A 22,193-nucleotide genomic window follows, 5' to 3' on the forward strand; every position below is an offset into this window, starting at 1 on the left:
TTGGACAATGCTTATGAGTCAACTGCCCAACAATATGGTGTTTCCTTCATCTCAGTCCTGCGGACAGGTCTCAAACTATATAATATTCTCCTGGGAGTGTAGCTATGGTTCACTAAAGATCACATAATAGTCACTGTTGACATCCAACAAATGTTTTATTAATTCCTCTTGCGATACAAACAGAGACTACTTTATATTCCTTTGGCATAAAGATAATGACTTGTCCATGGAGGGAGAAGAGTATTGCATGCAGGTGCATGTCTTTGGAAATAGATCATCCCCGGCAGTGGCCATCTATGGTCTTCAGTGAGCTGCTTTGATGCCTCAACCTGGGCTATAGGGGCAGTAGCTTACATATGTGAAGTTGGATTTGTGTGAAGTTGGATTTGTGCTTGGAAAAGCAAAATTATCACTGCAACCAGAGCCCACAATCTCCCTCAAGATACATGGAGCTGTTCTGGTGATAGAGATGGCAGAGCTCATTTTAGATGAACTAGACCATAAGTTGGATGCTGTAAAGTTCTACTGTGACAATAGGGTGGTCCTCAGGCACATCTGTAATGACTAATAACTGTAAATGTTTTGGTTGAAACACACCTGCACCCCAACCGTTCAAAGGTCTTGAGCCCTGCTCTGTCATCCAAGGCAGACTGCTTTCAGTTTTACATGGCCAACAGGGCTTATAAAGTGGTAGTCCTGTTGGCCAGGGCTCTTAATGTCATATGTATGCTTACAGCTTACCAGGCAGACCTGCAGGAAGAGATGACAGCCACATCAGGTCCATCTCAGTGGGATGAGATTATTGTGGTCAGAGAACTCTCTCTCCATCTCCAGAGATGTGCAATCCAGGCTGCAGGCAAAGCCATGGTCATTCAGGAGAGAGGTAGGTGGCTTAACCTGACAAACCTCTCAGACAAGGATAAAGAGGCTATCCTGGATGCACCTGTGGGCATTTTCAGCACTGCTCTGATGCTCATGCAGAAGAGATGCAAAGAGAAGAAGAGAACACTTCATACACTAACTTCATCTTGCCTGTTCCCAGCAAAGAGGTTACTGATGGTAAAAAGAGATGTGTCAAATGTCTCACAGTTTGTTGCAAAACAAAATAAAAAGCAGTATGTTGCAAAGCAGAACAATGCTAAAAGAGTGGGAAGTTATGAAACACATCAAAACTCCAACTTGAGGAGTTGTCAAGCTCTCAGGAGGCGTGGGCCACAAACACACTGTCACTATGCATTGCACTTGTGCACCACAGGAGGGCACCAGTGCTACATGGATAGACAGCTTGAGATCTTGCATCTCATCATGCTGGGTGCTGAAAACAGTGCAGTATGATTACAAACTGCAGTTCACCATTTGTCCACAGCAGTTTAAAGGGATCATTGATTCCTGGGCACTGTGAGCATAAGCATGCGTTCTTCAGGATGAAATTTCCTTGTTGCTGGAGAAAGACGCTAGTCTCCCTTCAGAATTTCCCTCAGGCCAAGGGTGTTTGTGAAATGTACAGAGGTGGCTATAGCCCCTCTGAGGGAAAAGGGCATCAGCCTCGCTACTTACACAGACGATCGTCTTATCACAGCTCAGTCAGAAGGCACTGCGAGGTAGCATACATTAATGCTCATAGAGCACCTGATGTCACTGGGTTTCAAGTTAAACACAGAGAAGAGTGTGATAGTTCCTGCCCAGTGCATATCATGCCTGGGATTGTCACTACACTCATGGTTTTTCCAAGATAAGCCTGTTGACAGAGAGTGGGAAAGTTCATGAGGTGCTGTGAGGTATTTCAGAGGACCAATCTGGTCCCTTTTCACCCGTGTCTCAGGTTGCTGCACCGCTGTCCAGTTGGTGGGGCACTCACGAAGGCAGAATGATAAACGGCAAATGGAATCAATGTTTTGCAAAGTGCCTGAAAATACAAGCACTGAAACATTGCCTGCTCCTTTTGAAGGGATGACGTATTCCCATGAGGACAGACAACATCAAAGTAGTCGCAAATATAAACTGACAAGGAGGACTTAATTCACGCCCCATGCACACAATGGCATGCAAGCTGATCCTGTGTAGCTGTGCTCATTTTCTGTCCCTGAAAATGATGCATGTGCAGGGAGTGCTGAATTGGGAGCAGTTTTGCTGTTGCAGGGCAATTCCCAGGAGTGAAAATTGTACAGGAGAGGAACAAATATGGACCAAATACGGCAGGGCTACGGTAGATCCGTTTGCATCAAGAAAATGCAGTGCCCTCTGTTCTTTTCTCTACACAACCAGAGCACATTGGCAGAGAGAGATGCTTTAGCTCATGAATGGCTGCAAACAATGCTGTACGTGTTCCCACCCATAGCTTTGATCACCCCCACCCAGAGTGTCTGGCTCTGTCAGCTTGGCTCGTGAGGTTTAACCTGTGTGTAACAGACTTACCTCCTAGTGTAGTGAGCACTAGCATAAGTGGCTGGTATTTGAGAGGTGGTACATGCCACATTCATACCAAGGTTATTCAGCCACGTCTCCCTCTGGAGCTCCAGGCATTAAATCTCATGGCCCCTATACTTTGCAGGCCAGCTGCAACTGAATGCATTGTGCCCTGTGTGAGCCCTGTGCATTTATGTGGAAAGGACTAAGGGTTTTTGGAAGCGTGATCAGCTATTTGTATCATGGTCCAAGCCATACACAGGTAAGGTGATCACTATGCAGCAGTTCTTGCATTGGATAACAAAGGCAATTGCTTTAGCCTACTCATTATCAGCCCCAGATAGGGTGGGTATGCATTTGATGACAGGTGTAGTGACCGCTTGTGTCTTCAAGATCCACCAGCAAGATCCATGCCAAGAACAGCAGTGCCAAATGACAATGTAGAAATCAGCACTGATACAATGCATGTCATGCAAAGCATTCAATGTCAGGCATCTCTGAACAGGTACCGAATGCGTAATGTAGGTCATGAGCTGCATTTTAGGTTTAGACAGTTCAGTGCCACTAAAATGTTCACGGAACAAAGTCTGAGGGATAATAGAAAGAGGTGAACTATAGAAATGGAAATAGAAATAGAAACAAGGTCAACTATTTGGTACGCTTTGAGTACATGGTCTCTCACATGCTGCAGTGTGACACAGCAAGCTAATCTTTAATGTCTTGGTCATTTTCTTGAATGCCCAAATCTGTAACAATAGTGACTTCTCTCACATTTCCTGTCTGTGCAGTGCTCCTGAAAACTTTTAAAAATGTCCATTTTAATGCACTTTCTTCATATAGGAGACTTAGCTGGGCACTTAGGGAAATTAGCAAGGTGGGACTCTTAAGTGCACGTCTTCTTTGAAGAGTTTTTTCAGACAGTTAGTTTGAAGAAATATGAAATGCTGATAGCCACATGGTAAAGTAGACCGGTTTGTAATCATTTTGACTTCAGCCACAGCATTTTTAATTTGTGTGGCAATAGTGACAACTGTTCATCTTTTCTACTGAACGGTCTCTGAGCATATTAACTGCCAGTGCACCAAAATAACAAGAAATGCTGAGCTTGCATTGCACAGCCATGTATTATCCTGCTGATTCACCAGTTCCTAATACATGCTAATGAAACTTTGCCTTTTCTGTCATTTAGTTTTGGTACAAACTAATTTCAGCACTTCTAGAGCAGTCATGTAAGTGTCACTTTCCACTGGTAAAGTGGAGAAAATCCTCTATTTCACCACAGATGGAGTGAATTATCAGGCATGTCTTTGGTTGTGAATGCCAGTACATAACTGTCAAACATGTGAATCCATGTTTCCAAAGGCATGCTGGGCATACCTGGGTGTTATTGGAATTAAAGCCATCCTCAGTCGTCAATATGTTGTGTTTTATGTATGTAAATAGGTGCAGTTACAACACATGTACTGTTCAGTAACTTTACATCCTGCTCAGTCTTCTTCATCGCTTGAACACTAGTATCCTTTATCTCACAACGCCCTCTAGGGGCACAGATACTACACATTTGAGAGAGTGTGAGAGAGTATGACATCGTGTAAAAGAGTTTTATATTGCATGAGATAAGTATGATGCTGTATGCTGTATGGGAAGATATATTGTGAAGTCAAGCATGACTATCGGCATAAATACCCTCACATACATATGCCTGCATGTTCAAACACACACACACACACACACACACGCCTTCATATATTCAAATGATCCTTATTGCCTTATTGTGGTATTATAAAGTATCTAATGTATCATCTTACCATCAAATTCAGCTGACCCAACTCCTACTATTATTACTGACATTGGAAGACAGGATGCCTTTAAACAGAAAAACATCCATCTACAGGATTACAGTTGGACCTTTTCACCATATAACATTTGTGCAGAAAACATGCCTTGGTATAAAAAGGCAAATTAATTAACAATGAGATGTACGCTAAGTTGTAAAGGAGATATATGACAGGACTAGGCTGAAAGAACCTAAAAGACAAAACTGACTTATAACTCATAATGAGGATCAGCAGAGCTCAGATGCAAACAAACTGAACGAGATGTTGGTATGCTAGCACATTATAAATGACAAACAGTCAGAGCACAAAGGCCCTGGTCTGCTCTTTGTGGAAGTTATTCTTGTTTTGACATTTCAGTATCTTAATTGCCATGTTTTCAGGCAAAGATACATGCAATGTATATCTCATAAGTTATTTATTAATATTTGGAAACACATGTATAAATAAATATATCTTATGTATATATTTTATCCATAAAGTAAACATACTCTTTTTGAAGGATTTTTTCTAACATAATCCCTATTTATATATTTATCTATTGAGATCATTTTATTCTCATTTTACGTTGGAAAATTCAATACACTGACACACCAATAACACTTGTACATTGCAAGCAAATTTAAACTGTGAGTTTATACTGTATACAGTGTCAAAATATATTGTTCACAGAATACAAAACAATAATTTGGCTACTACTATCAAACTGAACTGATGACATGTCTGCAGAATCTCTACATTTTCAGTTTTTTTTAAACACTTACATTTACAATGGATTCCTTGGTCTGAGCCATGTCAGAGATGACGCCATCTGAAATGATGAGGAGAATGAAGTACTCTGAGCCATCCTTCACTAAAGAGGCATATCTGTTTGAAGGAAACAACATGCTTCAAAATTCAGAGAAGTACAGCCATTACACTGGCACTCTGGAATAAAGGAGGAGCAGAAGAATGTGGAACAAAATGGCATTAATTTATATGCAGTGTTTAATCTGCTGTTTTCTGCCTGTTTCAAGTCTAAGATCCAGATCTGTTCATAAATACTAATAGCACCCGTGCTGGTGAAGGCCTGTGAGAAACGCAGGTGCAGTCATAGGCCAGGCAGTAATGTGCTAGTATGTGTACTGTATAGCAGCTGCTGTCATGACTCACCTGGCTACATGGTTAATGACGGGTGAGAAATATGTGGGACCATAGAGACGTACGCTCTTCAGACTCTGGTAGTATGCATCCAGTACTCCTTCGATGCCAGTACAGTATGGGTTGTCTGGATTCCCATTCTAAGTGCACACATACACATGCAGGCAAATATAGACTGTGGATAGCAGCACTGATAACCATACTGTGTCTAATGATACTGTGTACTTGAGTGGATATAACTGTTGTCTCTCTGAGGATATGGTAATAGAACTGGAACTGTGTGGTGCAAAGGATATGTTTACAGAACAATAATTAATAAGCTATGCACATTGAAAACAACAACAAAATTGAGCAGTCATTGGGATTCTGTGAACTGTATTTGTGTGCTTTAGAACTACTTTTCCATTCACTGGCCTGTATAAGACATACTTACAGATGGTCTATTCAAGTTAATTCGTATTGGTCAGCAGAATGCATAGAGAGTCATTTTGTATCTCTCAGTCCAGAGGGAAGTAATGTTTGCAAACACCATGCATGGGTGCAGGCCATCTCAGAAGAACCTCTAGAATCTAGATGGGTACAGCCTTCTTCTTATGAAGTTTGGTATTGTATAAGTAAACTGGTGTTTGTGTGTGTGTGTGTGTGTTTGTGAGAGAGAGAGAGAGAGAGAGAGAGAGAGAGAGAGAGAGAGAGAGAGACAGAGAGAGAGAGATAGAGAGAGAAAGAGACCCAAGCAGTAGAAATTCATTTTTTTTCAGCAAAACATTCCTGATAAAGATCTTTCTGTTTCCCTATGAACTCTAAAGGTTTTCATCAAGAGAATCTATTGTTTTCTTATTTAATAAAAAAAAACAAAAAACAGAATTAAATAATATTAATCTATAAATATAAATGTCTAATCCCAGTGTAGATGGAACCATCCATAGAGATTTGCTCACCAGGGCAAACTCGTGTGATACTCTGCCATCAGGGGGCAGCTTGGCTCCAAATCCCAGTGCAGGGAACATTTTATCACTGTCATAGTCCTGAATGATCTCCCCCACTGCTCTCAGTGCCATGGCATAGGAATTAAGTTGGTATGGGTTCATGTAGTGGAGAGAGGTAGGTTGTGACGGGTTGCCTGGGCACAAATGAGAAAGGGCACAAACAAAGCAACCGTCTGATCCATTGCACTTCAGTAATGACCATTCTCTTCATGTTTCCCCAACTCACTCATATGACTGGTAGAATACCAAAGTAGAAACCCAATTTGATGTCATTTCTGTTGCTTTTGTTCCAATGCAATTTTAGCATTGTGCATTAGGATTTTGTTTGTTTGGCTGGGTTTTTTGGGGGGGTTTTTTATGTGACAAGTTTTTGCTGAACATTCAGAAACATTCAGAAGTCTGAGTTTGCATGGAAACATAGAAAACCTAATACACAGTGGATGCATCAAAAAGACTATCATCAGATAAAATCACCACAGAAAAATAATTATAGAATAGTCTGTCAGAGAAATAAGCTCACCATTGGATGCAGTAAAATCGATTGCCACCGTGAAATTAATCTGAGTACTGCAAAAGAATATAAAGTGACAGCAAATATGAAGACCATTGTTCTTGATAACACCTAATTAACATAAAATGAGTAATGCGAACTAAAATAGCATTTATGAAGTACAAAATGAGTGTAGAGATGTTTAGGGTTTGCGCTGTGCAAATATTTAAAACTCAAAACTTTATTATTCACCTTTATTCTCCTTTATTTACAGCGGGAAGATAAAAACGTAACTGTATTATTCATACATTCCATGTATGCTAAAGTTAGATGGGAGCAGCAGTCTCTGTGAAGTGTCTGCAAGTATGGTTCTTCAAACATAATTTTTCAAGTGTTTGTTCTCTTGTTTAAAAAGCAGATCTTACAATAAAGAAGGCACTCATGGTCTCAGAATAGGCCGTGCTCTTTTTATATGGTGTTATTATGGCATCTATAATGTAGCACGCCCCTTTGTCCATGTGTGGGTAAGGTAGGGTAGGAAGGACAGTGGAGCATGGCCCCTTCCATGATTGGTAAATCCTCCATTCCAGAACAAAAGCCTGAATTAATGTGCTCATCAGCTATTTGCTCATGCACTTTGATTAGGATAAGAGTTGGGTTAATAATGGCCAAAACACATACATGCATATGCACACACACACACACACACACACACACACACACACACACACACACACACACACAGAGAGAGCTCATAACTATGAAATCTGATGTTATGCTTACCCTCCTTTGATATAGTCCAAAAAAGTCACTTCAACATCTATGAGGCATGACAACAGTGTCACCTGTTAAGATTAAAATTGGTAACACTTCCCATTTCCAGTCCTTGAAGCCACCGTTACATTTTAAATATGCATATATACTTGCATCATAAACATCATATAAAGATTCATAACTGGTGTGATGATGCAACTCATTGGGAATATAGACCACTATGCATATCAAGAGTGAGCTATCTCAGGCTTTTTCAACACACTCCTCAAGGACTCCCAGAAAGTCCCAACTTCCTACCCACCTTAACCAAGCAATCAAGAATACCGAATACCTGGCTCAGTTGTAATGAGAGCTGGCACATTAGCATTTATGCTTATCATTATGTTTCTATACAGCTTTTGAAGGCTTTGCTCTTTGCTTAAGAAGATAATGGGAATAGGTCCTTCAATAAGAAGCCGCACCAATAATGTTATTTATTGGAACATTTGTGTGCTGTTCTTTTGTTCTTTTACAACTTGCCGTCTAGGAAAAAGTAAAAGATAAAGAAAGTTTGAAAATGTACTCACGGTTCCTGAATTTAGATATTTCTTCTTCTTCTTCTTTTTCTTCATGTTCAGCACCTGAAAAAAGTATTTAATGAGCAGAGCAAGGCTTTGCAATATGACACTAATTAAGGCCAGGGTGCGCAAGCATGGCGAGGTGTGGTGCAGGGAGCATAGCAGCAGATGGCCGGCACTGACCGCTGGGAGAAATGCTGAGCAAATTTTCTGGTACAGACTTGTGTTTGACAGGCCACTGGTTTGCCCTTGTGTCAAGGTGTGACCTTGTCTCTGACCTTGACTCTGACCTTGTCTCTGACCTTGTCTCTGTTTGTTACATGCCAGTATAAACACTAAGAGATTCTTTTCTTTGGGTGGGATTTATGCCCCAGTGCTCATAAAGAAGAGCTTAAAACAGCAGCTGATGTCATAAGTGGACAATAGAAAATCAGTGATGGGGTGAAAAAAGAGAAGGTAAAAATATAGAGAAAGGGAATGACACAAAATAGCGATGGTTAGCCATATATATATATATATATATATATATATATATGTAAAATATCTCTCATGGTACATGAGAACGAATCTCTTATTATGTATATGGGTGGGTGCCACTCACCTCCCACATGTTGAACTGAACCTGGCCTTTGGACAGTTCCCTGTAGCTGGTCTTGAACTCTCCAATGTAGTCATGACTGTGAGAATACGTTCATTATCACTCAGCAGCATCATTTAATCTCTGTATGTATGCATATTGGAATGTGTACATTTTCATTTAGATTTTGGTTCAGTAAATGATTTGGTTCAGTGAAACAAATTCTAGTTTTCTTACCCCCCATCTCTGTCCCAGTCATACACCTCAATCTTTATTGCTCTGTAAAAGAATTGTGGTTGTCAACAAATCATGACTATGGTAATGGTGATTAGATACAGTTTAGAGGTAAAGGACAACCAGTAAAGCCCCATGAAATAGTGATGTAACCTGTCTTTGCCCGGCTCAACATGTGCTAAAAAAGCATATAGTCATGCCAGATGATTTATAGTATCACTGCAGACTATCAATAAATATAGAGTATCCTGTGTGTCATGGTCCTGCTTGGATATATTCTGGGGATTACTTTTCTCCCAGCATGGTGGAGGTGGAACCAGGTGCTGATTTTCCTAATGGTGACCAGCAGTGTGCTCAGCTGTCTTCCAAGATCTAAATGAAGGGGTTATTTTTCTTTTTTAGAAATAAGTTTTATATATAACTATATTAGTTTCATTCACATGGGGCCTACTTTTAATGTTGTCCCACTGTGAATCAGGTGAGTGTAACATATGATGTAAAATTTTACCTTGACTGAAAAAAAATATTTTGTGGAACATTAATAACAATTTCTTATTTAAAAAAATTAGAATAAATAAACAAATAAATATAATAATAATAATAATAATAACACATATTTATAATAAATAAATATAATAAGAATCTCGCAGAACAATAATAAAAACACATATTTGTATTTGTTTTGCAGAACAATAACTATAGCAGGACAGGCAATAAGACTATGCATGCTAGTCATATATTATAGAAGCTTTAAAGGACTGCTTTACACCAATGACTTCACCTGTCATAGTCACCATTGCACAGGGCTCTAGCTGAGATTTTGAAGGCCTGCCACACAGGGTCCAGAGTGTTCTTCACCACTTCAGTTTTATGGCAAATGGTGTACCTATTCAAAGTGATCATCATTAAGGGTAACTCACAAACCCACCTGTTGGATTAAGTCTCCAAAAAATTAAGACATAGTACACAACATGAGTTCATTTTTAACCTCATATGTTACAATCCTAACTCCATAAACTCCATCCTAACTTCAATTTGCCAATGTTTCATAATAATAATGAAGCTGCATATGAAAAATCAATGTCATTTAAACTCACGTTCCATCTTCATTGCTGCGGTAAAAGATAAGGAATGGGTCTGACTTGCCGAAGAAATCCTTCTTGTCCAATTTGTTTCCACAAAACTGCAGCAATACTGATTCCTAAAAGGATGAATGGGCACAGCTGTATGGTGTCCTATGGCTCTTGGACCTCTTAGCATGTGTGGGAGCTTGTATTTGTGTGTGTATGTAATTGTGTGTGCAAGTATTTGTTTGTGTATGTATTTGTTTGTGTATGTATTTGTGTGTGCAAGTATTTGTGTGTGCATATATTTGTGTGTGAATTCAAATATGTTGTACATTTATTATTTAACAAAGATTTCATGGGAACCATAGGGACACAGATTCAGTACATTACAGCTGCAATGAACATCTTAACAGAGAAAAAGAATGGCAGTACAAGAAGAGCGACAAAAATAAAAAGCAAATTAAATGAGTCTTACCCGGCAATTTCCAAGTTCGTCTGCTTTAACAACGATGGTCCCACAGCTTTTACCAGGAATTCCCCTATAAGATCATTTTTAGTGTGCCTCACTCTTAATGTAGTACTGCTAAATATATCAAAATGTCCTGAGAAACATTAACACCACAAACCTCATTTTTCCTCCCTGAGCCACTACCTTTACAGTTTGGCTCAAATGTGGAATACCGTGGAATATTTGATAGACAGGAATAATGACGGGATGCAAAAGTGTTGCCTTACTTTTGCCCTAACCTGTATGGTTGTTTCAGTTTGGCCAAGTAGTTCACTGCAATGTCTTATGGAAAATGATGTAGGATGTAGACAAAAACTGATGGATTATTGAAGCAAGTCCTTTAATCTGGTTTGAATGTACACAAGCAACTTTTGTGCAAGGAGAAAGACTAAAAATTAGACTAAAGACTAAAATTAGGCTACAACACACACACACACACACACACAAAATGTAATCCTCTTAAGGAGAACAAGCCAGAGAGATATAGAAGCAGGGAGGGAGAAAGAGAGATATAAGAGTGAGAATAAGTATAGGAAAAACTGTTGAATCCACTTGACATGAGTTGTTATGAGTCAGAATTATTGAAGTGACATGAATTGTATGGTTTACCTTCAATAATACCAAAACAGCTGAGGGCAAATACCAGACAAACTGCAGAGTAGTCTCTTCAAGTGTAATAAGGCTGCATAAATAAAAGGATGGATGGATGGACCGCCAGATGAATTAATGAAAAATGGATGGATGAATAGATGAATGAATGAATGACTGAACATATAGGTGTTCAGATAGTGTTAAATGAGTGTAAATATAAATATTTAAATATAAATATAAATATTTTTCTAATGTTTTGTAAACAGCTTGAGGGTTTAGTTGTGTGGGTAAGAATAACTGATATGTGGGGTGTAAGTGGCTGAATTAGTGATGAATGCATGAATAAATGAATGTGTTCCCAAAGAGTTGTTGTTAATAACTGAAGAGTGCATTTGGACTTCACTGACACATTGAGAGATTTTTGACAGAGGAGAATGAATGAATGACTCATGAATGACTGCAAGACTATGATAAATAATTGAAAAGTATGTTCGGAGTATTCATCACCGTACATCACCATATAGTAAAGCTATACTAAATCTCTAATTTATTCATGTACACACACACACACACACACATAGAAATCTATATATGACTGACTATATATTAAACACACAAAAATGTAAAGTACAAACGCGGTATGTGATTAGCAATGAACACTCAGCAAAATGTGAACAGGCACTTAATTTTGGATGTGGACACAGTGGAGAGAAAATGAGATGAAAGGGAAATGGTTGATTTATAACTCAGAAGTAATACTCACATGAGAGGTCTCTCCATGCGACTACCTGGAGAGCCCACCACCTCCCCCAGGGTACAATACATCTGGCCCAAGAAGTCCTGACAGTGCACATACATACATACACAAGCACAATATCATATGTGTTTTTCTAACGCAGCATGCCAGCATTTGTTTCCATGTGTTTGCATATCTATGAACACACTCAAGAACTGTCACAACTACTACTGAAATAGAACTAAAAGCTTATTTTGCTGCTAAAATCAGTTCATCACTGTCTATAGTTACATTCACAGCATTTTACAGACACTTTTGATAAAGTACAATTTGAGCAATTGAGGGTTAAGGGACTTTCTTAGGGGGCCAACAGTGGCAAATAGGCAATGGTGGGGCTTAAACCAACAACCTTCTGATCACTAGGCCTTACTTTTGTGGGACCATATTTTATCCCAAAACACCAGCATCCTACCCTAATACAAAAGGCTTTCTTTTACATTAAAACACCATCAACCTACCCTAATACCATCAACCTACCCTAAAGCTATCATCCTACTGTAATACACAAGGCATTCTCTTACATTAAAAATGCAGAGTTTCACCCTCTCCACTTGCTCAAGACATACATTGGACTACAGGAGGCTAATGTGTTCCCATCAAGTCAAGTCAAGTCAAGTCAGGTCATGTGGATATTCAGCAGATTGCTTTATATTTATTCAAGATCACTAATTCATTAACCAAATTTTTATTACAACTGACCAACCGCATTAAACTTCAGCGGTGGATGTGGAAGCCTCTATGTTCATTTTCACTGAGTCTGCTCCTAATGCACAGCACAGGGGGCTATGCTGAAGAGGAGAAAAACTCTGCAGATAAAGCCACAATCCCCAATCCATTGTATCATGTGTAATTTTAACAAGGACACTGCTAGGAAGAAACCCTCCTGGTCCATCCCAGGCGGTTTGGTTGCCTCCATTTTGGTCATCTCCATTTTGTTTTAGGTCTTTTACATGAATCCAAACACATATCCATTTGTTAGATACTGGTTTTATGGATTCATGTGAGTTTCCTCCATTTCAGTGAGAGGTTCATAAAATCTGCTTAATGAACAATAATTAGCCTGCTAAATGAGTGTGGAAACGTGTGCAAGATAGTAGTCAGGTCCATGAGGTTCACATCTGAAAACAGCTTGAGAATGGTGAGTGACTAGACATCTAATAATGCATTTCACACTCTAGCAGAATGCATTCCATACTCTAGCAATTAATAGTCTGACCTTGTAGATAATAAAGCTCTGTGGGTCAAAACAAAATTATTTTCAAATGGTTGGTTCATAAATTAGGAGAACACAACATTGAAAAATGTCTTTTATAATTGCCTTGAGTGACATATTATGCACATCTATTTATCAATCAATGATCAATGATCCTGATCAAACACACACACACGCTTGTAAAACGCACATAGGAAATAACCCGACACGCATGAACGAATGGCGAATGTAAAGCACAAATCACTCACTTACATGTTTGGACAGGTTTTCGCTCTTTGAGTCCAGGTCATACCTAGAGGGGAAGTTAAGAAACTCAGTGAAAGTGACTCTGGAACATTCTCAGCCAGTCCAGCAGCACAAAACATAGTACTCTCCCCCTCAGCTAGTGTCAACACACTCTCCCTGTCTCGACCACAAATCTTGTAATACACAGAGAACACTTCAACAGTCCTCACTGTCTCTTACATGCCTGTGCTACTGTAGCACTCCTTATGGCAATGGCAGTGCCGTTTAGTACTGTGTGATACCAGCCTGTTTAGTACTGTGTGATACCAGCCTGTTTAGTACTCTGTGATACCAGCCTGCAAAAGTACTTGTGACTTACTCATGACTAAAGTACTTACTAACTTACAGTTTGGGTGTGTTCAGGTGTCCTTTAAAAAAAAAAAAAACAATTTGCATGTAAAGACTTTTAAAGGCTAATAATGAAATGTAAAATGATTGTTAAAAAAGCACTACAGGGTTTAATTTGTCTTACAACAGTAAATGAGGGAAATAAACAAACATTCATTGTTAACATTTTTAATAGAAATATTCCATTATAGCTAATCCAAAAATATAGACCCTACATTGATATTAATCAATACAAATACTCAGCTAAAGAAACAATCCAATCCATAAAAATGTTATGTTCAATAAAGTTGAATGACACATGAATGCAAATATTGAAGACAATAAGAAAGAAATACCAAAGTAGCTGCTTCCACTAATTACCTAATTACCTTAGCATCAGCTGGGTAAGTGCATCTTTGAAACAGGGTACCCACCTCTCAATGCAAGTAAACAAATAATGGCAATGGCACTGGTTACAGAGGGTTCTTATAAGTACCACTGGTGCCATTATCTGCAAGTCAAAGGAACACCACTCGACCAAAAACCAGATATGCATAGGAGCTCCTGACCAGATTTCAAACTGGGCAGTCAGAAAGTTAGTCAGAAGCGTTGCCCAAGAATCAAGGACCTCAAAGAGAGTTCCAGAAAGACCGGGAAACATTGAGGACAGTGTTATAGAGGAATAAACAGGCAGTGCACAAGACTCCGTTATTGAAGTAAAGGCACGCTGAAGCTTGTTTGAAGTTTGCTACAGAACATATGGGGAAGCTTGTAGATTACTGGGAGTATTAATGCATGGTCAGGTGAGACAAAAAGGCCCCAGGACAGCCCTTTCAGTTATCATGTTCAATACCTTTTTACTGGGTCCTTCCATTATACTATACATAACTATATTATGGATTGAAACGTTGCTTTTTTTTTTTAAGCTGTGTTGCAAATGTTGTAAGAGAAGCCCCAGTTATATAATGTCTCCCCACCCCCCAAACACACACACACACACACACACACACACACACACACACACACACACACACACACTACTACCCAAACCCATATGGAACTTCCTCTATCTGAAGACTTGGTGAGAAATGTGGTGAACTATAATTATGCTCCTATATGTTTGTGTTGCTGTAAACAATTTGTCAGAGTAAATGAAATTTAATTTTTTCTAACAAATAGACAACAGTGCTGGTTAGGTAAATTGACATCGGGGGTTAGCTTTGTTTCAGAGGAAAGTAGACATATCAATTCAATTTATCTCATGAGTTAAGGTCTGCAGGCTTCAACAGCACAGTGTAATATTGAATGAGTAAAGGCAGGACTCAACTGCAGTGGTGAGCAATGTTTAGTAAGGGCAAGCCCAAAATTATCATCCTAAACATAATCCACGGTCCTGATGCTGGTATCCAGGAAAAAACAAAAAACAAAACTACAAAGCATAACAAAGACAGAGGAAACCATGGCAATAGATAAACCAAGAAACACAGAATTCAAGGTAGATTATTTACAAATGACCAACAACACAAAAAAAGGAAAAGAAGAGGAATATACGTAACTGGATTGGAGGAAATGAAACGCAGGTGAAAACATTGAACAAAACAAGAGACAGGATGGAGACCAAAACAAAAAACAAAACCACTTGGCTATTTGCGACAAGTGGAACCCTGTCACCAAATGGGGGAGATCATGACGCACAGGAGAAATGTACAAATGTATAACATTACAAACACAATCAATCTCTCAAATTGTATGTTATACATCTGTAGAAATAATCAGTGTGTTTGGGAAGGTATCAACTGAGAAAAAAACCCTAAACACACACATACAGACATACCAAATCATGCCATAATAACGCCTAATATTGGCTGTGAAATTGAAGCAGCACAGAGCTGATTAAAATAATTAGGGCAGAAGGGACATATGTGCCTAATGATCTGTGCAGCCCTGCCTGCCTGCCTTGATCAGAAGCACTCACTATTCATGTGCGCGTGCACACACACACACACACACACACACACACACACACACACACACCCCATCGCTGCATAAATATTCACAGGGCACTCCCTATGATGCAGACAGAGTGAGACACTGCTTGACATACTTTGCAGATTATATATGTGTGGACTAGGGTCCTTCTGTTCCTGCAATCAGAGAACTGCTCTGTAGATTCTTCAGTGGAGAGAGAGAAAGTGAGTGTGTGTGTGTGTGGCAACAGAAGTGAATAATGTGTCAATATAATGTTTGGAATGCTATGGGATATGCTTCAGTGAGTGCAAACAAACCAGAAGCTACCAGGCCTTGATTGTGTATGGGAGTGGTCATTTGTGTGGGTATGTTTATGTTTATATGCATCTGTGTATGTAAACTAATTTTTTCTATATTCTACAGTTTCTCGATTATAAACATTTTGTCTTTGAAGCACATGTAAAAATACAGGAACACTTGTCTTATTAAGAGAGCCATAATGATTTTTACATAATAGTTAAAATTTCTATAGCAATTAAACATCAAAGATTGTTACAACACACAATCATGTAGTCATCCCCTCATGTGCATGAAACTTATACTCACAGGTTAAAGCGCAGGTTCTGCCTCTCCTCAAAGAAATAATCAAGGATGAATTTTCGCACAAAGTCAGGGTTCAGAGTGTTATTGATGACCTCTGTTCTCCCAAACTATATGGAACACATGCAAATACAGTCACATGTGGAGAATATTGACAAAATCTGACAAAAACAGAACATATAACCTCACTGGTACTCACAATTCAGACTAGTAACTCACTATATAATCAGTTTATACTGACAACTTCACAATCCTAAACTATCCTAAATTTTTCTATGTAAATTCAGTTGTTTTGGGGGAAATAGGATGGTTAAAGTTAGTTATTCAGCACTTAGCAGCAGTAATCATGTAAATCACAGTTATAGGTGATCAGGTGGGTAATTTTAGGTCTCATGCACACACACACACACACACACACACACACACACACTCACTTCTGTCCATTCCCTGGTTGTCACTGTTTGAGTGTACAGCACACAAACTACAGGAACACAGGAGAAAAGAATAAGGAGTTAAAGAGGTAGTCTGGACCAAGGGCACTGAGTGCAGAGGGGTGAATGTGCACAGATGACACCAAACACTATTACACACATCAGAAATCAGTTTGTATTCAGGATGTTGCAGCACTTAAACCTGAAAGACAAACACTGCAACTTTGCTTGCTGTCACAATTTCAGTTATAAGCAAACATAACAGCAACAAAAAATATTTAGAAATTTGTTAGATTCATTCTGCATTCAATGAGATGATTAATTAGCCATTTAATTCCTCAAGGATTTAAATTTAAATCTATCTATTTAAAAAAACAGAAGTTTTAGGTGCAAGATGCAAGCAAGTTAGTTTTACATACTGCAAGTCTCACAGCATACAGCAAATCTTACCTTTAACCTGAAAGGTTTTTCAATCTTGTCAAACATGAGTTACAAGCTAGATAAAATGCCAATTTGCAGAAGTATTGGTGTTAAACATTATAGCTATGATAGCTAAAAATATTATCTATGAAAATATTATCTATGAATGATAGAAAACACCAGTTCCATTTACACATTTATTCTATATGATTTAGTATCAGTAACAGTAGCTAAAATTAGGAACATTAGCTGAGGGGAGAACATAGGTAATTGGCCAACAGTACAGCATGTAAGACAATCTTATCATTTGGCATGTGCTGAACATTTAGGCACATTCTACATTCTGTTATGCAATCTGCATGTTTGTCTGGGCTTCTTACTCTAATGTTCTATGTGCTTCTCACATGAGTCACCATGTGCTGATGCTGCTGAGTTGTATGGTGAAACGAGGCAGCACTTTTGATTGTGTACCACAAAGGTCTTTGTCCAGACAGTTATCAAACTGACTTGTCAAGGCACCTCAAAAACCCTCAACTCACTCATCCATTTGGACAGCTGTCCTCTTTCCCTTTCCACGAGCCCAAGGGAACCTGGTTGGACAGCATGCAACTTGGAGCTGAAGAAAAGATGAGGTGAAGATATGGTGGCATGTGCATCTACTATGGACACCTTCACCATCATTTCTGTTATTTTCAATTTTGCCTAAAGATCTGCAATGCTGAAAAACCATGAACGCACATTGAAGTTCCAGCACATGCTAATGTGCTCAGTATGCTTGCAGAAAAATGAAGCTCTCACCCCTTTCTGTTGTAATTAGAATTCCACTGTAGAAAGCTTCCTTATGTTATTACAGCTCCAAATTGAGTCAGGAGCTGTGAGGAACGTTACTGACCAGAGTCTGGTGGAACAACTGGGTCTTCCCTTCATACTGATTCTACACAACCTCTAGGTACAAGCTTTAGATGGGAGACCTGTTGGGACTGGTCAAGTGACATCACCTGATCAGGTGAACCCCTTACCCCTTAACCTATGCCCTCTTCTCTTTCTGCACCTATTCTCCTTTCCCCCTGCATCATGGGTACTGTTCAGTAGGATCTAGACAAGGAGAATAAGATAATACTATCTGAAAATCCTGCCCTGTTACATGTCTAGTTGACAAGCTCTCTATGCCTCAAAATATGTCTGACCAATTAATTACCTGGGACAACTCCTTGCTAATCTATGGACACAGGTGAAACTAAGATTCTCCGACTTATTTACCATAGGTACTGGTGGGAAGATATGTCCAAGGACATTCATTAACTCATATCCTCCTACTCTACCTGTTCTTAAGCTAAGACTTCCAAAGCACTGCCAGTATACAAACTCAAGATGCTGCACATTCCTGAATCTATTCTATCTATCTATATAATAATATTGCAATTTTACTATAGTGGATCAGTTGTCCAAAGCTGTCTGCTTTGTCCCCTTTCAGGATTACACTCAACCTCTGAGACAGCAGAACATTCTTCCAGAATGTCTTCTGCATCTGTAGACTCCTGGAGGACCGAAATTTCCATTTGTCATTCATCAAATCTCTCCTCTTACATCCATGTGTGCCTACTCCAGTCTTATGTTGCAGGCACACTGAGCAATGCCTCTCACAATGCTGCTCCGCCTCCTCTTGACATTGAAGGGTCGCCAGAATATGCTGTTCACAGACTGCTTGATTTTCATGACTGGGGCAGTTTCCTTCAGCACCTGTTAGTACAGCCCCAAGGACAGGTGTTGGGTCTTGGAAAAGGACGTCGGGGTCCCAGCCCTTATCCTGGAGTTCCACTGGTCCCAACTAATTCAGATTTCTCATCATTTTTGAAAGGTAAATGCATGGCAGGTAGCTAGCTATTCAACCACTGACTGGCAATAAATGGCACTAATTTTATTAAATAATTTCTGCATCTAAAACATTATACTTGAAATGTTGCATAATTGACTTCATTGGCCAATGCCCTCCAAAAAAAAAAAAAAAAAATGTCGGCTGGCTAGTACATTGTGTACACATAGACATGTTTCAGTGGTATTCATAGTGTGTTCCTTGTATGGAAAATACCAGCTCCCTCCCACTAATGGAGATGTACATAAACAGACACATACATCCGCCCACACATACAAACGTGCACATGCGCACAGTGCTTGTTGTCCGTGAACGTGGATCTATATTTAGCATGCTAGAGCCTCTGAAACTTGTGTCTTTTGATCAGAGAGTCTACGCAGGTGCTCTAATCCTGTGCAACTGGCCTAGTCACGTCAGCATTGCTAAGACATGGACTCAGCATAAGTGCCTGCTTGCATAAGAAGATGGGCAGAATGGCCAAGCTTCATACTGCCATGCCTCCACACCACTGCTTTCATGATCCCCAATGCTTTAGGTCAAAAAGGAATCACCAGAGGGTATTTTGTACATGCTTTCTCTCTCTGTTCAGTTCCCCTATTCTCTAAATTAGGAGAGAAAAGTCTGCAAACAGTTGAAAAGGTCAATTTACAAGATGGATTATAGTTAGAAAACAGCTAAGCAGACATTTAACAGAAGCTTTAAGGTAATATAAAAATGGTACAACAGTGTGTGTATGTGTGTGCATGTGTGTTTCAGTCGGAGCCAGGGAAATCATCCAAGCTATGAAAGTGAATGATGAAAATCCTGCAGTGACAGATGTCTGTATGTTCATTAGAGCTGGGAATGTCAGAGAGCATCATCAGCTGGCACTCAACAGTTGGATCCCCCATGGGAAGCATGTACTCACACACATACAGTTTCGTGTGTTAGGCTGCATGGAATCCATGTGTAGATCCACAAAACCACCTTCACATTTAACTACACACACATGCACTCTAGCAGGCATGGTGTTTTGTGCACTTTCACCTGCACTGAAACTCCCAAAATCTAAAAAATACAAAATATGATGAGTCTTATTTAACTAACACAAACTAATCCACACTGTTTGAGTGAACATACTACCATAACAAAATGCTTTCCAACAGATCCTCCATAAAAGTGCACAGACACATATTGCAAACAAAATGATACACACACAATCTTGATTTCCAGACATTTACATTTGGTCATGCCTAATTTCTTTGCCTGGCTTAATATAATACATTAGCAGTTTTACCGGTATATATAAATCTTATACTTATGTATGGCATAGAACAAAGCACTTACTTGGATCAGATTTGGAGAATGTATCTCTGTCCAGCAGGTTTCTGGGGTAAAACGAGAGAGAGAGGGAAGGAATATGTGACTGTATATAGCTGTGCTGGTTTTCACCCAAATTGTTCTCAGACATGATTCAATCTGTAATACACATTTCTTGATTGAGAGTTTCAGTGCAGTTTGTGTGGTTCTAGTCTACATAAATGAGATACAGAACCAGAAGCCCCACACCGCTGCTAAGCTTAACTCATGAAAATGTCATTGGGGCTGTGATGAAAAATAGAAAAGTAAGGCATATATTACTATGATTCAACCCCCCCCCCACCCCCCAACACACACACACACACACACACACACACACACACACACACACATTTCTCATTTCTTTCCAGAGAATCATACAACCTCTCAAGCACAACTCAAAATTGAGGGGTATTTGGTATAATGCCATCAATCATATGTATTCTTTGAAAGTAAAAACGAGATTCACTATGGCAGACAAAGTGAGCCCAGATCCACAGGAAAAGGTCTAGATCAAAGTTTCAGCATGGCTAGGTGAATTGTCCCCCAAATACCCTAACCTCTTCTGGCTTTTCACACTGTTTGAATCCATGCCAAATCCTACATTAAGACATAAACCTTTCATAACCCTTTTTCTGGCTAGGGTGTGGATTTGTGGTGTGGATTTGTGGCACAAGAAAGGAATTTTCTGTCATCCATGATGTGAAAGCCTTCAGTCTGCTATTAAAAGCCACTTTATCCAGGACCAACCTAGGATAACCAGGAACTTAGTCAAGCAGCCCCTAGAAATGAAAGGTGTGTGGCTCTTCTGAATGCCCTGGTAATCATGAGAGAGGCTGATTGTGAGAGCGATTGATGGGGAGTGATGTACCTAATAGAGCGTAAGCAGGCTGCCACTAAGTGACACCAGCGTGGCTGTGGGTGAGAGGGAGTCTGTCAGGGCACATACACAGCTTCCCCATTTGATTACACCACGGAATCTGATAATAAGTGATACCCTGCCCCAATCTGCCTTACTGTTGACTGAATGCACAATGTGAATGTGTGTGCGCGCCACCCTTAGTGTAGATGTTGTCTGTGCTGGCAAACTAGATGCCTGCAGCCACTTGCTCAGGTGGGCAGAAATGTTCTTAACATACATCCAGTACAAAAAGTCCAATCAGAACATATGTCATGTTGACATTTATTATTCAAGTGTCAGTTATACAATTTACCAACAAAACTTGTGTGGGGTAGTTGAGTCTCTACTGATAATCAATAGACTGTCTCAGACACTATGAGACAAATGTCAGCTTCCATTATGAGACTATATAACCTGAGCATTATAAATCAGTCAGAAGAATTCCCAACTGTTCCATTTACATCACCACTTGAAATTCTTTACTTTCCCATTTTACCTGTATCTATAAAACACCACACCTGTGTCACCTGTCCCATCACACAGTGCATCTCGCCCTCTAGTGGTTTGAGCTGTGATGCCCTCCAAATGCAAGCTATTCATAGATACATATGCATTAATGTTATTACATACATATACCACCATATAGTCTAATAAGGACGGTTCACAAAGGACTGAAGAAGTATAGTGCATATAAAGTACATGCTCTTGCAGGACACGTTTCATATTTTAAAAGTGCTTTTCTTCTTTTTAAGTTTTGAATAAAACAGAACCAAAGACTGTACACTAACAATTGTGAGCTTTGAAGATGTTCAATATTTTAATCACCCTTACAATATATTAAAGTCTTTATCCAGAGGTCCCCATAAAGAAATTGTT

General features: G+C 39.4%; 1 protein-coding gene across 5 annotated transcripts in view; it reads right to left on the bottom strand.

The window, feature by feature from the left end:
* Positions 1 to 22,193, bottom strand: part of cpne8 (copine VIII) — a 34,769-nt gene that overhangs the window by 6,889 nt on the left and 5,687 nt on the right. For 3 of the 5 annotated variants that reach the window (XR_014123088.1, XM_081711929.1, XM_081711928.1), the window contains exons 2-18: positions 20,405 to 20,445; positions 16,789 to 16,835; positions 16,361 to 16,464; positions 13,427 to 13,466; positions 11,929 to 12,005; positions 10,542 to 10,605; positions 10,097 to 10,200; positions 9,781 to 9,885; positions 9,003 to 9,044; positions 8,790 to 8,865; positions 8,198 to 8,251; positions 7,641 to 7,702; positions 6,888 to 6,934; positions 6,320 to 6,501; positions 5,394 to 5,521; positions 5,006 to 5,108; positions 4,215 to 4,272 (exon numbers count right to left, since the gene is read on the bottom strand). Coding sequence is in view for 3 of the 5 variants with exons in the window: in XM_081711929.1 (XP_081568055.1) it covers positions 4,215 to 4,272; positions 5,006 to 5,108; positions 5,394 to 5,521; positions 6,320 to 6,501; positions 6,888 to 6,934; positions 7,641 to 7,702; positions 8,198 to 8,251; positions 8,790 to 8,865; positions 9,003 to 9,044; positions 9,781 to 9,885; positions 10,097 to 10,200; positions 10,542 to 10,605; positions 11,929 to 12,005; positions 13,427 to 13,466; positions 16,361 to 16,464; positions 16,789 to 16,835; positions 20,405 to 20,445 (1,334 nt within the window). In the remaining 2 variants the exon portion in view is untranslated. Of the gene's footprint in view, positions 1 to 4,214; positions 4,273 to 5,005; positions 5,109 to 5,393; positions 5,522 to 6,319; positions 6,502 to 6,887; positions 6,935 to 7,640; positions 7,703 to 8,197; positions 8,252 to 8,789; positions 8,866 to 9,002; positions 9,045 to 9,780; positions 9,886 to 10,096; positions 10,201 to 10,541; positions 10,606 to 11,928; positions 12,006 to 13,426; positions 13,467 to 16,360; positions 16,465 to 16,788; positions 16,836 to 20,404; positions 20,446 to 22,193 lie in introns of those variants that run through there. The other 2 variants (XR_014123089.1, XM_081711930.1) reach the window with 2 other exon arrangements.

Source organism: Electrophorus electricus, chromosome 4 (genome assembly GCF_041902795.1).
Source record: "Electrophorus electricus isolate QZ-2024a chromosome 4, ASM4190279v1, whole genome shotgun sequence".
Taxonomy (NCBI): Eukaryota; Metazoa; Chordata; class Actinopteri; order Gymnotiformes; family Gymnotidae; genus Electrophorus; species Electrophorus electricus.